Source organism: Pelodiscus sinensis, chromosome 7 (genome assembly GCF_052426305.1).
Source record: "Pelodiscus sinensis isolate ZL-2025 chromosome 7, ASM5242630v1, whole genome shotgun sequence".
NCBI lineage: Eukaryota > Metazoa > Chordata > Testudines > Trionychidae > Pelodiscus > Pelodiscus sinensis.
The window spans coordinates 22,391,936-22,407,572 of record NC_143058.1 but is presented as its reverse complement, the minus strand read 5'-3'; the positions used below and the strand labels follow the sequence as shown (position 1 = coordinate 22,407,572).

General features: G+C 39.1%; 1 protein-coding gene across 1 annotated transcript in view; it reads left to right on the top strand.

Annotated features, from left to right (window-relative positions):
* The window catches only part of LRP1B (LDL receptor related protein 1B), a 1,362,068-nt gene that overhangs the window by 1,022,034 nt on the left and 324,397 nt on the right, over nt 1-15,637 (top strand). Inside the window, exons 42-43 of the mRNA XM_089779714.1 lie at nt 1,300-1,489; nt 4,180-4,384. Of these exons, the coding sequence (XP_089635840.1) occupies nt 1,300-1,489; nt 4,180-4,384 (395 nt within the window). The remainder of the gene's footprint in view (nt 1-1,299; nt 1,490-4,179; nt 4,385-15,637) is intronic.

Genomic DNA, 15,637 nt, shown 5'->3' with positions numbered 1-15,637 from the left:
TTTTCATGTAAGATGAAAGAGCACGGTATAGTGGCTTATTTAATTTTTTGTTTTGTTTTGCAGGAGGGTTTTCTAAACCTTTTCAGATATGAAAACAATCAGTTAAAATTGAGAAAAGAAATTTCAGATCCGTGTAATGCAAATGGATATCTAAATTTAGAAAATGTATACTTACATACTCATAAGTGAATTTATTCTGCCTTCAGTGTCAGCTGTGGACTTTCACTTGACTATCAGTTGCCTAAAATTCCCCATTTTTAATATACTGGCTGGAAGCAGTGTTCTGAAAATATTGTATTGATGGATTTAACAGTTTACAAGTTGTCTATTTCATATATATTTAGCACCAGAGGACATTTGCCTATTCTTCCATGGTTGTCCTTCATTTTCTTTAAACTGATTATGAAATGCTTAATGGATTGATTTTTGTAAGTGGTCCATAGGCTTCCGTGGAAACTGTGACTGCACAGTAAATTTTTAAATCAGGTAATAAGTAAACAATAGGAAAAGGAAGATATTTAACTAAGGTTTTCTATCAATCATGGATCTGGTGAGTTAGATGGAAAGCTAGAGAAATCTACTATTTTCCTTCCTGGTATATTGTTGTAGTGCCATCAGCTCCTAAACCTTACCGTACCATTTGTTTGCAACTTGAGTGATAGGAAAATTTAAAATAATCTGGGATAGAGAAAATATTTCATGTAATACATATATCAGCTTAATTATTTTGATAATATTTTTAGTTTAAGGCCACAAAAAAGGAGGAATGAGACTGTAGAAGGGTGAAATAATTTTCTATTTAACACACAGTAGAGCAGTGTTTCTCAAATTGGGCTATGGGTTAGGCCAGTTTGTTTACTGAACAGCTCTGCATCCATAGAGCCTCACAGCTCCCATTGGCTGCGGTTTGCCATTTGCAACAAAGGGAAGCCGCGGCAAGCAATGGCCCAGGCCACTGAGGGAGTGACTGAGGGAGAAGTGCCCTCCCATAGTGGCCCTCCCCCAGCCATGCAGCTCTGTGCACAGGGTCCTGAGCCCCTGTCGGGGTGGAGCGAATTAAGCAGCTGTGAGGCCATGTTGCCGCACAGTTTAGAGGGAACCTTGTTTGTGACCTAAGAGGCAAGCAACATTTAATCTCTCTGCACCTCAGTGTATGAAGTTGGAATAAAAAAAAGTGGGAAATGTGAAGAGCTAAAATATTTGACCAGTTGTGTTATTCATCAAGTATCTGTTGAGAAAAAATATCCCCTTTTTTGCTGGCAAAAATTAATGTATTTCCTTTGTAATTGTCTTTATCAGATGTAGGTTCTGTAGAAGGACTTGCCTATCATAGAGCGTGGGATGCTCTCTATTGGACCAGCTCTACTACATCATCTATCACAAGACATACAGTTGACCAGAAACGACAAGGAGCTTTCAACAGGGAGGCAGTAATAGCAATGTCTGAAGATGATCATCCACATGTATTAGCACTTGATGAATGCCAGAAGTATGTACTACGTCTATGGCACTGAGGTTTGAATTTTCAGAAGGGATGCACATCAAGCATTTCCCATTAATTTAAGTAAAAGCTGTGGAACTCTGCACTTCTGAAGATCAGCTAGCTGCCTTAAGTATAGTTTTAGAAGCCAAACTTCATGCTTTTACTTTTAAAAGAGCAGCTCCAGAAATCCTAAAATGTATAATTTAGTCAAAATAATTTTTTTTCAGATAAAAGATTGTGCAAAAGTATTTTGGATTAATTAAAAACCCTTCAAGATGATGTTTCCAAAAATAAGAAAATCTGGCTGAAATATAAGTTAGAACAGAAGAGATAAGTATGCTCCATTGAGTTGTTCACTTTCATAATATATATTACAGATTGTTTAAGTAAATTCTGGAAACACAAATATTTTACCGTATTAAAATAAAACTTTGCCTTCTTGTCATACTAGTACATGGGTCCATAGAAGGCTACATCTATACTGCAGACCTATTTCAGGACACTGGAAGTATCCCAAAATAGCTATTCCATGTATTTTGAGCATGCCCATTATTTCAAAATATAATGGGCTCACTATTCCAATGTCCCTATAAACCTCGTTCCAAGGGACATTTTGGAATAGTGGTTCATTTAAAAATTTGGTGCTGTGTAGACAGAGCCAAATGGCAAAATAAACTGTTTCAAAATTAACTGGTAATAAGGTACGCAATTTGTATAGTTCAAAATGCATCACTTATTTTGAGCTAAGGGAACAGCGTGGGTGGACCCAAAATCCTAATCAAAGGATAAATGGATGCCTAAATCTAGACTTGTAACAGTTGAATTAAAAAAAATCATTGAAAACTATGTAACCAAAGATGTCATTTCAGTCAGTAACCTAGAATAGACACTGAAATAACTTTATGTAAATTGGGGTATATTCTTCTGATGAAATATAAAGCATCCACTAGAGTCTCAATAAGCAGACCCCAGAAACCCCATTTGCAGTATGTGTACATCTAGTCTCCCTGTATCACCTCGCTCACTGCCTCACTACAGCGCATATGTGACATAGGAAGGGCTTTGTGTAGATGAATTTTATGCTGGTATAGAAAAAACAAGGTAACAGAATAGATAAAATCTCAAAAAATTTCCATGCTTGCACAAGAGTCAAAGATCTGCTGTAATTTGTAAGGGTATGTCTAGACTTCATGGCTTCATCGACGGAGCCATGTAGATTAGTTTACTAGACATGGGAAAATGAAGTGGCAATTTAAATGATTGCTGCTTCATTTACATCAAAATGGCTGCTGCGCTGTGCCGATCAGCTGTTTAGCGGCACAGCACGGTAGTCTGGACGTTCTGCGGTTGACAAGCATTGCCAGGGTCTGGCTCTGGATGGGGGTGGGGCTGCTCACACAGACTGCCAGATTCTACCCTGGTTGTCCCAGAGATGGTGCGGGGTATGCACCCTGGCCACTGGCTTCACTCCATGCAACCTCCCCCACCACTCCCTGTGATCCCTGGGCTTGGGCCTGGGGCGGGAGGTGGCACAGCAACTGGCAGTAGTTCCCCAGGGTAGTCAGGCGTGTTGAGTGCTGCCAACCAGTGGCTTCTGATGGGGTGCTTGCTGCCCCCTGTGGTTCCTCCTGACAACCCCCTCCCTTTCCTTTTTATGAGAAACAATTGAATTCCAGTCATATCTCATGGTCTTGGCTCCACAAAACCCTGACCTTACTTTAAGTTAGGATATGTGAAAATGCATACCAAATTTGTTGGTCCTTATAGCTTAGGAGGAGTTCTTGAACAAGAAGACTCACAGATGGTTCAACAGACATACATATCTAAAATATATAGTGTGAAAGACCCAGGGAAGCTGGCTACAATAGTTTGGTGGAGGCTAGACATACTGGGATCTTGGAGAATGCTTTTATGTTTCCTAAATATACTTCCAGATACTACTGCCATGTTATCAAGGCACACAGGCACCTGAGGCTAACTAACAGCTTGCCTGAAGCAGCAGGCTAATCAGGCACCTGCAGCTACTTACAGCCTGCTGGGTTACTTTAAAGGTTTCCCCTCAGGTAAGGGGGGGGGGGGCAAAGGAGAAGAGTAAAGGACTGAGAGGAGGATGTGTGTTGCTTAGAAGGGAAAGCGTGTGCTGAAGCAGGAAATATTGACATAGATACCAGAGAGAAGGTACTAGGGAATGTTGAAGGAAGAGGAAAGGGTACTGTACTGGTGCTAGAGAAAAAACCCTATCAGTTGCCACCACCTGGAGTCCCTGGGCTGGAACTTGGAGTAATAGGAGAGCCCAACTTTCCCCCAACCCTCTCTACACCAACAAAATGTTTGCTCCTGGAAAGGGAGGCCAAGATTGCATAGGGGTTACACCCCGATCCTTCAACTTTGCCAATGATAAGGATGGCTCAGTAAGCTATGCCTTTGGCCACTAGAAAAGATAAGAGGCAGTGTGGAAGGTCACAGCAATCCTCTGAGGTGTATCATAACTGCCTAGAAGTGCAAGACCCACAGAGCACAGCCAGAGCTTTGCCATAATAGATAGCATTGGAAATACTGTACAAACTTATAACCATTGCTATATTTGAAGGTTCATGCTTTTAGGATTTTTAATTTATAAGTGAAACTAACATATGGCCTAACATAAAGACAAGTTTAGCTCATAGGTTTTTATTATTATTTTGATGTTATTACAGTTTAATGTTTTGGACTAACTGGAATGAGCAGCATCCAAGCATCATGAGATCTACCCTTTCTGGGAAGAATGCACAGATTATTATTGGTACTGATATCCTCACACCAAATGGACTGACCATTGATCACAGTGCAGAGAAACTCTACTTTTCAGATGGCAGCCTGGGAAAAATAGAGAGGTGTGAATATGATGGGTCACAGAGATACGTAAGTAAAACAAATAAAATATTCATCTATGGAATTATATATTTGGTTGTACTTTTTTGATAGTCTGTCTGAAACAACCAAAGTTTAGTTATTCCAAATCAGGATCTTATATACTTTCCTATATATTAATGAATCGGTAATTGTCCATTAGCTCTTATTTGTAAACAAAATATCTAAATTGACACATAGAAATGTAGAACTGTAAGAGACCTTGATAAATCATCTAGTCCAATCCCCTGCTCTAAGGCAGGATTAAATATTATCTACACCATCTTTCACAGGTGTTTTTTTTTTAATTTGTTCTTAAAAAACCTCTAATGACTATCATTCACAGTTTCCTTTCTCCAATCTAAACAAACTCAGTTTTTCCAATCTTTCCTCATAGATCATGTTGTCCACACCTTTACTCATTTTGGTTGTTCTCCTCTGGACACATCAGTGCTGAGTAGAATGGAAGAATTACCTCTCATGTCTTGCTTTCAATAATCTGCTAATGTGGCCCAGAATTATGTCTCTCCTTTTTTTTGCATAGTATTTGTTGCTTCTGATTTAGTTTGTGATCCACTATAACCCCTAACCTTTTCTTAAGTAGTCCTTCAGATAGTCCTTTCTTATTTAATATTTGTGCAGATGATTATTCACTCCTAAGTATAGTATTTTTCATTTGTCCATATTGAATTTCATCCTGTGTATTTCAGACCATTTCTCCAGTTTCTCAAGATCATTTTGAATTCTCCTCCTGTCCCCTAAAGCACTTGAAACCCATAATATCTTAGTACCATCTACAGACTTTATAATTGTATTCTCTGTGTCATAATCCAAATCATGTATGCATGGATTATTTGAAATGTAGGTGTTCATGTTTCAGATTCCATGTTTACAAGGCATTACTTTTATATCAAATACTGTGGAATAAACAAACATTCCTCTGCTAAAGCACAATGGCTAATTTGCTATCATGCAGTTCTGTGTAACACTTCTCATTCTGTTATCTCTATTATAAATTAGCTTATGTTTTTACATACTCATAAGTTTCAGCAGCTAAAGTCTTGACTCGTGGTAACTGCATGAGGTTGTTTTGGTGGGTTTTTTTGTTTGTTTTTTGAAATATGGAGGGAAAGTCCATTCAGCTCTTTTAGATTTATTGGAGATTGAAAAAAAGTCTCTTTTATCTTTCATAATATTTCTGACCCACAAAGACTTCAGAAATGAATGGGTAGGGAGGTGAAAGATAAAAGAAAGCACACCTCAAACTGCCTGTAAATAGTTCTAAATGTGTACTAGACTGCTAGGTTTGCAGAAAATTTTAAATTAAAAATGTTAGATGTACTGAAGTATCACATGAGTCTAGGTATCTGCTACGATTTTAACAAAGCCTCATGTATCCCTTCTGTGTTTGTTATGTCAAACTGCAAATGAAAAATGCAAATATGTCATTAAAACACACAGCACAGCCTTCCAAAAATGCAAATTATATTTCTAACTTTTATGTTGCTTTCATATGTTGTTTTTTCAAACTTGCTGCCTTGTGAATCTAGCTTCAAGGATAAATGAAGCAGCTAAACAATAACAATAAGACTAGGAATTCTTCTCCTTACCACCTAATTTGTTTCAATGAGCCATGTGCACTAATCCTGGCTTAGACAGCTTGCAGACTTGCAGTTAGAAAATAAGAAAAGATTTGAATGCAAAAAATCTCTCCAAACATCCCCTGTCCAGTATAAAATCTAAATTTGTTATTGTAACACTTAACTTTACATATTATTATTGTAACACTTTACATATTTCACAGCTATATAGTCAGGAAATGCAAAAGCTCTGCATTTTTCATAGTAACTAACTCATTTACAATGCACATATTTTTGCTTCTTAATTAGACAATTTACATACACACACACACCCCTTATACAAGAACTTGGGCCTCTCTGTTTTTCTTATGCTTCTCTGGAGGTTCAGAGTATTCAGAAACTCTGTGGGTATAGAGAGAGATGGAAAAGGCTTACAGAACCTAGCATACTAGTGTCTATGGCATCACTACACCCAGTAATCCCAAGTTGTGGGTAGACTGTGGACAACTGCATTTAACTGAGCACGGTGTGTACAGCACTTTACCTCCAGAATGTGTACAATGAGAGTTGTACAGCACTTTACCTCAGGAATGTGCATTGCACATTCCAAGTTGTGCTCAGCAGTTAGGAGACAGACCAGAGCTTGGGCTTCCATGTATATAATGTTACTATGAAAAACCTAACTTTTGCATTTTCTATTTGTCTGTTGTATTTAAGTGTTATGTCACCCTAATGTTGTATTATATTGTAACATACAATGCTTTATGAACACTGGCATTAGTTTCAGTGGAACTATTAGTTGAATAAGGAACTACTTAGCATGAATAAGTGTGGATGACCTGTGTCAATAGTTTATTTTTTAGTTAGGGTACGTCTAAACTACATGGCTCTGTCGACGGAGCCATGTAGATTTGTTTTTTTGGCAAAGGCAAATGAAGCCGCGATTTAAATGATCGCAGCTTCATTTAAATTTACATGGCTGCCGCACTGAGCCGACAAACAGCTGATCAGCTGTTTGTCGGCTTAGCGCGGCAGCCATGTAAATTTAAATGAAGCCGCGATCATTTAAATCGTGGCTTCATTTGCCTTTGCCTATCTGTCTAATCTACATGGATCCATCGATGGAGCCATGTAGTCTAAACACAGCCTTAGTTCTGTATCTTGTATATTAAATGCATTCTTTATTTCTGGGATATTAAAAATGAGCATAATGCCACCAAAGGGGCTTGAATTGGAAGGTACGTATTTGTGTACTCCTCAGAAGTTATGGTATGCTCCTCCTGCACAGCTACGGGGCTGATAATACTGGATCCCTGTAGGTGCAAGATGCAGAGAGGGCTGAGATCTGGTGGGACAAGGCAGAGATTGCTGGGTTGCCAGGAGGAGGCAGAACCCCCAGAAGTGAAGTGAGCCTCCCTGATGCTGAATGATTCTTACCTGGGCAGTGGCCTTTCCTGCATCTGGGGACTAGTTACCCCCCTCCTCCATCACTCTCTCCATCACTCACAAGCCAGGAGTATTCTGCAATCCCTCCTCAGGCAGGAACTGTTCAACAGCAGTGTGTCCTTCGCCATGGACAATGTTTCATCCTTCTCTGTGCCCCCCTGGTTAAGGTCTCCTTTGTGCCTAGCCAGTATGGCACTCCTACTCCATACCCTGCATTTGAGTGTGATAAGTAAGAGCCCTCTTCGTCCCAGCTGTCAGAGCTCCCTAGAAATCTTTCTCCTCATAACTTTCAGTAATTGTAAAATTTTAAATAATTACAAATTGTGGACAAGAGAAAAAACATAACATTCAAAATTGAAATTGTAAAGAAAATAATTCTATCAAGTGTACTGATAATCTATTCATCTCTGACAGTATAGCTGGACTTTTCCAACCAAAACAAAATATTTCTTAGCCAAAATTTCTATACAATTTTGTGCTGTTAGGGTTCTTTTACTTCACTACAGATTTTGAGGTGGTTGGCCACTGTTGCACAGTTATGGTTCATGGTCATGTGTCCTTGTGTAGTCTGTTAGAAGCATCATTCCACAACACATACAGCTGGATATTAGTAAAATGAAAAATTGCAACGGAAGTAATCATATACAAAATGCTCATGCCAGCTTAAATATGGATTGGTAATAAAACAGGAGAAATTTTTAGCTATAAAAATCCTACCAGGGAAAGTAAGATTGTGGGAGAGCTACAAGCAGAAAGGAAATTAGCAAGTAATAAATTTTTCATTCAGCTTCTCAGTGTCTCCCACAATTAGTGACCGGGAAGCATTACATTTCAGTTTAGAAAATAAAACATAAAGGCTTTGTCTTCACTGCGAGTTCTTCTGGAAGAAAATATGCTAATGAGGAACTTAGCATAAATCGTGAGATCATTAGCATATTTTCTGCCATTTCTTTTTGCGCAAGAGGTTTTTGAGCAAAAAGAAGCCATGTGGATGGTGTTTTTTGCACAAAAACCCCATTTACACAAGATCCCAGGCATAAGGATCTAGTACAAAATGGGATTTTTGCACACAAAAATGTCCATACTGCTTCTTTTTGCACAAACACCCCTTGCACAAAAAGAAATGGCAGAAAATATGCTAATGAGGTCAAGACTTATGCTAATGAGTCCCTCATCAGCATATTTTATGCCGGAAGAACTCGCAGGGAAGACGTAGCAAAAAAGTAGAAATTTCCTCTATTACATAAAATATGTGACCAGACATTTATTCTGAAACTAGTACGTGCACCAACTTTTAACATAAGGATGTAACTGCAGAGGATAAGAAATCAATTGTGTAATATTTAATGAATGACTTCATAGAACTCCAGTTGGTTGCATTGTAAATAAGCAGTCAAGGCAGACACCCTGTCTGTCTATAGCATAACTAGGGATCTTGCAGAGTGAGCTTAATTTCCCTGAAGAACAGCCCTGCCTGGCCCCTTCTATGTCTCCACAATGCACAATTTTATTCATTTTGCCTGAGATTGTTTAGCTGTTTGAGGCTGAGGCCTTGGGAGAATAGAGACAAACATTGATCCTGAACTTGTTTGATTCAGTAAACTTTAGCTAGATCTTTACAAATAACCAGATTATGTCATCTTTGCACTGTAAAATGCAGGGACTTAGATAGAACTAAGGAAAGATTATTTTCTTTGAAACAAAGTGTGTTCTCTTTTTGGTACAAAGATCTCTGAGAACTACTCTATCTTTATAGAAAATATGGTATGGAGTTGCAAGGATAATGCTGCAATCTCTGAAACTCCCCAAGCTGAGGTGATAGCAACAAGTTTTGAAGGACTAGCTAATGGGAATGATAGATGTCAACGGTTCAAAGGGGAGTTGTGAATACTTGAAGCACTAATAGCCAATCTCACTGGGGAAAAAGGCCTTACTGAGGTCTTGTTAGTCTAACAGCCCTGAGAAACCTTGAAACCTAGGAAACCAGAAGGTTTTCCATAAAGGACACTGCTGAGGGCAGGAATCTGATATGCTAACATGCTGGGCCAAAATTCTGTGTTCAAATCTTTGTGGAGGAAATTTGGGATAATTGGAATGTTTGAGTCTCTGAGATTCTTGTTGTATACTGAAATGTGACCAAGTACAGAAATATCCTTTAGAGCTGAAATCTCATTCTAGAAGCCAGAAGAATACTTTCTACTGTAGAGAAAACCACATGGTCAGGGGCATGCGCAGAAATTTTAATTTGATCCCTTTTGAAAGGACAAGTTCTATGTTTCCCACTCAGGCCCTGAGGCTGGGAAGAGCTTGCTCTTCCCTCCTTGCCTCTCACCATGGCCTCAGAACCAAAGCAACTTTTAATTCTTATCAGTGCTGTAGGAGCTCACAGTCTCAGGGCTGAAGAAGTTCTTTGTCCATGACTGTTATTGGCAGGCATGCCCAATTATTCCCTTCTCTTCCCCTCCCCCCACCATGCATGCTCCTGCATATGGTATTCAGAAGTTACTTTTCCATAGCCCTGTGATCATTAGCAGATGGTCCAGATGTGCATAGAAAATGGGCCCATGATTTGTTCAGTCTCTCTGTCAAGTTACTTAGGTCCAAGAACCATTTCAACCATGTGAGTGCTAATAGTGACACATCTGCTTGTTCTTCCCTTTTTAAAAATCACCTCCCTTGTGGCTGAGAATTGATGGAGCAGAATTAGACCATCTTCTTGTGAAATACTGGGCTAGCTTTTGTGTGCCTTGAGTTGCCAAACAGGTTCTGGTGGCTAAATGTATTTGTTATTAGCATGAATACCTTCTGTTTCAGGTTCTACTCAGATTTCTCTATGGATTGCCTGCTGAGCTAGGCCATCATCTGGTTTAGTGTTCCTTTTACATGAATCACTCTGATGGAAACTAAGATGACATCTGCCCAGTAAATTATCTCTATCACATGTGAATATGATACTGGGATCTAAATTTCTAACTATTGGTTGTTTAGATAACCCATGGTGGTGGCTTGATACAATCTTGGTGGTTTGATACAATTTTGGACATTTTGAAGGCAGACATTGCCACATGAAGCTACAGAAAGCTGATGCTTTCTTTATTTTGTTGGTCCCCTCCCTCCTCCTTTGGGTGATTGCTTGACATAGTCCCACAATCTCTAGTGTGATCCTCATCCTAGGGACTAGCACCCGAGGACCTGGAGGATGCATAGATATGCCCATGAATATGCTCCTCAGACTGATTCATTATTTCTGCAACCTCAATGGCTGGCTAATCTTTAATTCTGTTTGGGATGGTTCTATAACTTTGGCAGAAACCTTTGGAGATGCCTCATGCAGAATCTCATTCAGGGTGTGATGCCTATGCACAATCCTAGAAGTCCTAGAAGTTGAAAGCTGTAAAGAGGGTGTCTGAGTTGCAGTTTCCTGTTATCTAAGGTTGTAAATCGTTGCAAACATGATATCAGAAGGAAAAACAGTGGACTAATATAATGTGTAAACCTACTTCCAAGTGAGCTATCTACCTTATGGGAAGCAGGGAGCTATTCACTTGACTCACTGTAGGTTCAGCACTCCAAAAGTACAGTCCTGCTACATCTCTAGGATTTAAAATCTTCATGTCATATTCTGCTTCTTTGATCTGAACTCTTATCAAATTTCATATGTGAACAAGTCCAGCTGCCTCCTCTGCAACTAAAGCCTGATTTTTTGACTGTCTGGTAAAGACTAGTAATAGAGATGTAGCAGTGTTAGTCTGATCTTGATGAAACAAAAGAAAGGACTATGCAGCACTTTAAAGACTAACAAGATGGTTTATTAGGTGATGAGCTTTTGTGGGCCAGACCCACTTACTCAGATCAAATTCTGAAAGAGAATTGTCATGACCATATATACCAAAGGAATACAATGAAAAAAGTGAACACGTTATAAAACTGAAAAATCAGATTTAGAACAGAAAGGGAGGTGTGTGTGTGGGGGGGGGGGGGGGAAGCTAGTAGGTACTGTATAGCAATCTGAATGATATGCTTCTGTAATGGGAATGGAACTTTCTGTATGGAAATGAGAACAGAGTCATATGAAGACCTGAAGAGATATATCTCATCTCCTATATCCACTGATGAAGAACATCTATGGGAAATAGGAATGATACTATTGAAGCTAAGCACAGCACAATTTCTTCCTAATGAGGTTCAGGAAACATGCTTAGATATAGTTTTAGTTTTGAAGGTGAAAAATAACTTTCCTTCCATTTATCTTACTTTTAGTACTGAAATTTAACAACCCTATTCATGTGTTTAAAGTTTTCATCAAACTCATATTTTATTACACTATTTGAAGAGAGTGTAGTTACAGTAAAATACGAGTCCAAACAATTATTATTCTATGTATATGGGCTAACTTATAATATGTGGCTAGGATACTTTTATTTTATCACATAATGTAAAACTAGGTTATGAGTCTAACTCGACTCTTTTACTGGTAAGGTATATCTTAATTGCTTAAGTAAAAGTGTAAATATATTGTGTATTTATTAGGGTAACTGGTCATACTATTTGAATTTTTGTTTTTATTTTGTTATTATTGTTTTTGTTTTTATTTTATTTATCTGTGACCAGTGTAATCCAGATTCATGTGTAATTCCCAAATTAAGTCTGAATATTAGTTTGTGGGGCAGATAAGTATAAGGCAAGTAATGAATGCCAACTCAGCGGTCATTCTTCTCCCTTGCATACTCATTATGGAAGCAAGTATCCCTATTTGGGTTTCATATCTAGAACATGAGCTCTCTTGGGAATCATGTGCCTTCACCCAGAAAAAGGGAAACATCAACTTTCTCAAGTTCACAGTTGTGTTCTACAGTTTCCTCAGACAACATAATTTGGTTTGTTTAGGCAATACTATCGGGTGTGTCTGAAGAACATGAAACTTAACACCAGTGGTGAGTATGTTGTCTCTGACAGTGGCTGGTAGTAGCTTTTCTGTAGAAAGGTTCCTGAAATCCTGCAGTAGTTAGTAGGCAATAAACTGCCTAAAGACATTTTTGCCTCCTGAACCTTACTGGCCAGAAATTATATTATGAACTGAAGCATGAATTCACATACTTTCCACAATCAGGAAGTAACTCCTGAAATTTTTTGCATGTGAAAAATTTGCTGAAATGATAGGTAGGTGGAAGAACACTGAGCATCATCCTTCTCATCCTTTGCACACACAGCAGAGATATTTTTAGGACTTGATAGAAACTGCTAAGGAACCAAGACTGCGCTTGAAGGATTAACTAGATCTCGTTAATTATCTGAACCTGGATCACATGCAATTCTTAACCTGCATATTCAAAGAAATGGAAAATGTTAGGGATTTTTTGTTAGCCACATTGAGTCACATTTGGTACCCAGACAGAACTCAACCAGAAAACTATATTTATGCCGAGAACATCTGATGATCCCCGTTAATGCAGGATGAGTCTTGCAACCAAGCGCCATAGAAAGATAGGTACCAAAACTAAGAGTGTTCTTTGTGCATACACATTGTATTCCTCAGCTGTGTGTCTTTAGATGTCAAGATTAATCATAATGACGACATTAGACAAGCCTGTTATCTACTTTTCTAGTTGTTATTCCCTCCAAAATATAAGGATTCAAAATGAGCACTTTTGTCTATATGAGAAACCATGATGGAAAATGTTATTCTTAGAACTACAGAAACACTTCTGCCAAAGGTTGGTTGGTTTGTTTTATTCCATGCTTCCGAGGAGATAGCTTTCCTGTCATTATGTCTCAGGTGTCAGCAGTCATTGGAAAGGTTGTGGCACAAATAGAGGTTTGTACCTCTCTAGAGGTAAATCTTCAGCATCTAGTGTACACATGTTTGTTTTATTCTGTTACTCTCATTACATCCAAAATGCCAGGACCATAGAGCCTCAAAGTTGCTGCAAATAATATGTTAAAATTTTGCCAAAGATGACACACAAAATATCAAGGAAATGTTCCCAGGGGAAATCTGGGCTACATTTACAAGAGCTTTAGTGGTAATGTGATCTGGGAATGTCCGAGTCTCATTTAAGAAAATGTACAGAGCAGCATTGTGACCTTCATATAGTACATTTATCAAACTCTATAAAATAGGTTTGCATTCCACTGTTTTCATTCCACTGCAGAGGCATCCTTAGGTGGGAAGCTGCTGAATGAGGTAGTTCCAAATTATATTTATATTAGGATACATTTTGTGTTGTATTTTTCCCCTCCCTTAGCTCACTACATTGCTCACTACTTCAGATGTGCCTCAGAACTCTGAGATGCAGGGCTGGAGAGTACAGTACTTCTTGTTAGGTAATTTCACTTCTGCTAGCAGCATCTCCCATATTCTATTACCCCAAGATGATGTTATTACCCAAGGGAAATAATTGAAGTGGTCGGAGCAGTTTTACATGTAGTTGCCTAATTATTTAGTTAGTTGCTGCTTTAATAATGTCCTATTAAGAATTATTTTTTATACAGCATTAAATGAGTCTTCTGGCAGGGTGCACAAGGAGGCCTGGCCACGTGCCTAGCAACAGTACCGAAATACCTCCAATATCTCAGAGACAAGGCACACTACATAAATCACAGAAGGGTGGGACAGAGTGAAAGAAGCACAGAAATTAAATGAGTAAGAAATGTTCTGAGCTCTGTTGCTGTCTCAATCATATCCTCACCCTTTATTCATCTGTTTATCACATTTTGTACAATATAAAATATTAGATAATGGATTTTCTGGACACAGAAAAGCCTTTATGTAGGTTTTTTTACTGTGCCAAGTACAATGGGATGACACAAATGACACAAAGCTATGCTGCTGACAGGTGCATTTCAATTATTTATTCATTTGTGATGTTGTAATCCCTAAAGATCCCAAACAAGAAGTGCTGAAGTTGTTACCTGCCCCAAAGACTTTAAAATCTCATTGACACTCATGGGTGAACCCTTATTGATCTCAATATAGTTCTCTGCAAACATGAGGGTTTTCTTTAACACATCTATTGGCTGTGTTTGGTTTTAAGCGTATGACAATGATTAACTGGCCGGTGATGAGTGTCAAATGGCTGAAGCCAGTTCCATGTGATGTTACAAATTTTGGTTATGCTCCTCCCAACCCAATCCAGCAGGGTTGCCCAGTGAGGTGACTGGCACTTGCCCCTTCCAAAATTTACTAGAGGGCTAGGTCCCAAAGTCTGTAAACCTCTGTTGCCGGCAAGAGTGTGTCTCAGGTCCGACACTGGGTTCTCAAAGTACAACAAAGGCTACACCAGTATCTTCAAACAAAAGGAGTTTATTTCCTGACAGCTATCAGCTGTGTCCCTTACCTAAAAGAACAACATGATAGGAAAAGCAGCATTTCTTACATCCCTTCCGCTAGCCAGGGAACCCGTTTTGGTTGCGGATAAAATGGGGGACTGTCTCAGCTTCCGAGGCGCCAGTACCCAAAGCCCATTGGTGAGGTCCAAATTGCTGTGCTCTAGTGCAGTTTTAAATACTGTGTCTACCTTTTTTGTGGCAGTTTGGAAATTTCCGGGGGTTACTCATTGCTTGTTACAGTATGGCTCAGCTGTACTGCTTGACCTTTGACTTTGTTTACATGATCAGTACATTTAGGTAAACAAGATTATGTTCCTGCCATTATCTATAATTCATTCTTGCTACAATGGCATATGTTCCTAGAGGCTTGCTTCTGGCTCATCAGTAGTAGGAGAGGGGGAGATACGAAAGGCGGGGGGGAATGCAGGCCTCACCACCCCTATACTTTATATGTACAGAGTTCTTCTGCAATTGACCCCTATAACCTCAAATAGAAACAGTTGCTAAATAAAAGGCAGGGCAAGCAGTTTCCTCTGGGCATAGCTCCTGCTATAGGAGTGGAGAACAGTCTCTACCTTGGGAACTGGAATTTGGCATTCACCACAGGATGGGCTACAAAGCAGGTTGGGGAAAATGCTGGACTTCAGCAGCAGGATAGGAGAAGCAGTCCCATGTAGTAGTGAGTGCCTCAGCCAGGGGGAGCTACTATCTTCTTGCTTCTGGGTGCTCATGAGAAAATGAAAAGCAATTTTGAATTGTGATCTGTTTGTGTGTACTCTTGCGCTTACATGTATCCCAATTCAGGGATTGGGGTAGGGGGAGGGATCTTATCTCCCTAAAATTACATTAAATCCATTAAAGGTTAAAGCATGAAATATAGGAATGTTCAAGGCTAAATTGAGCAGATTTT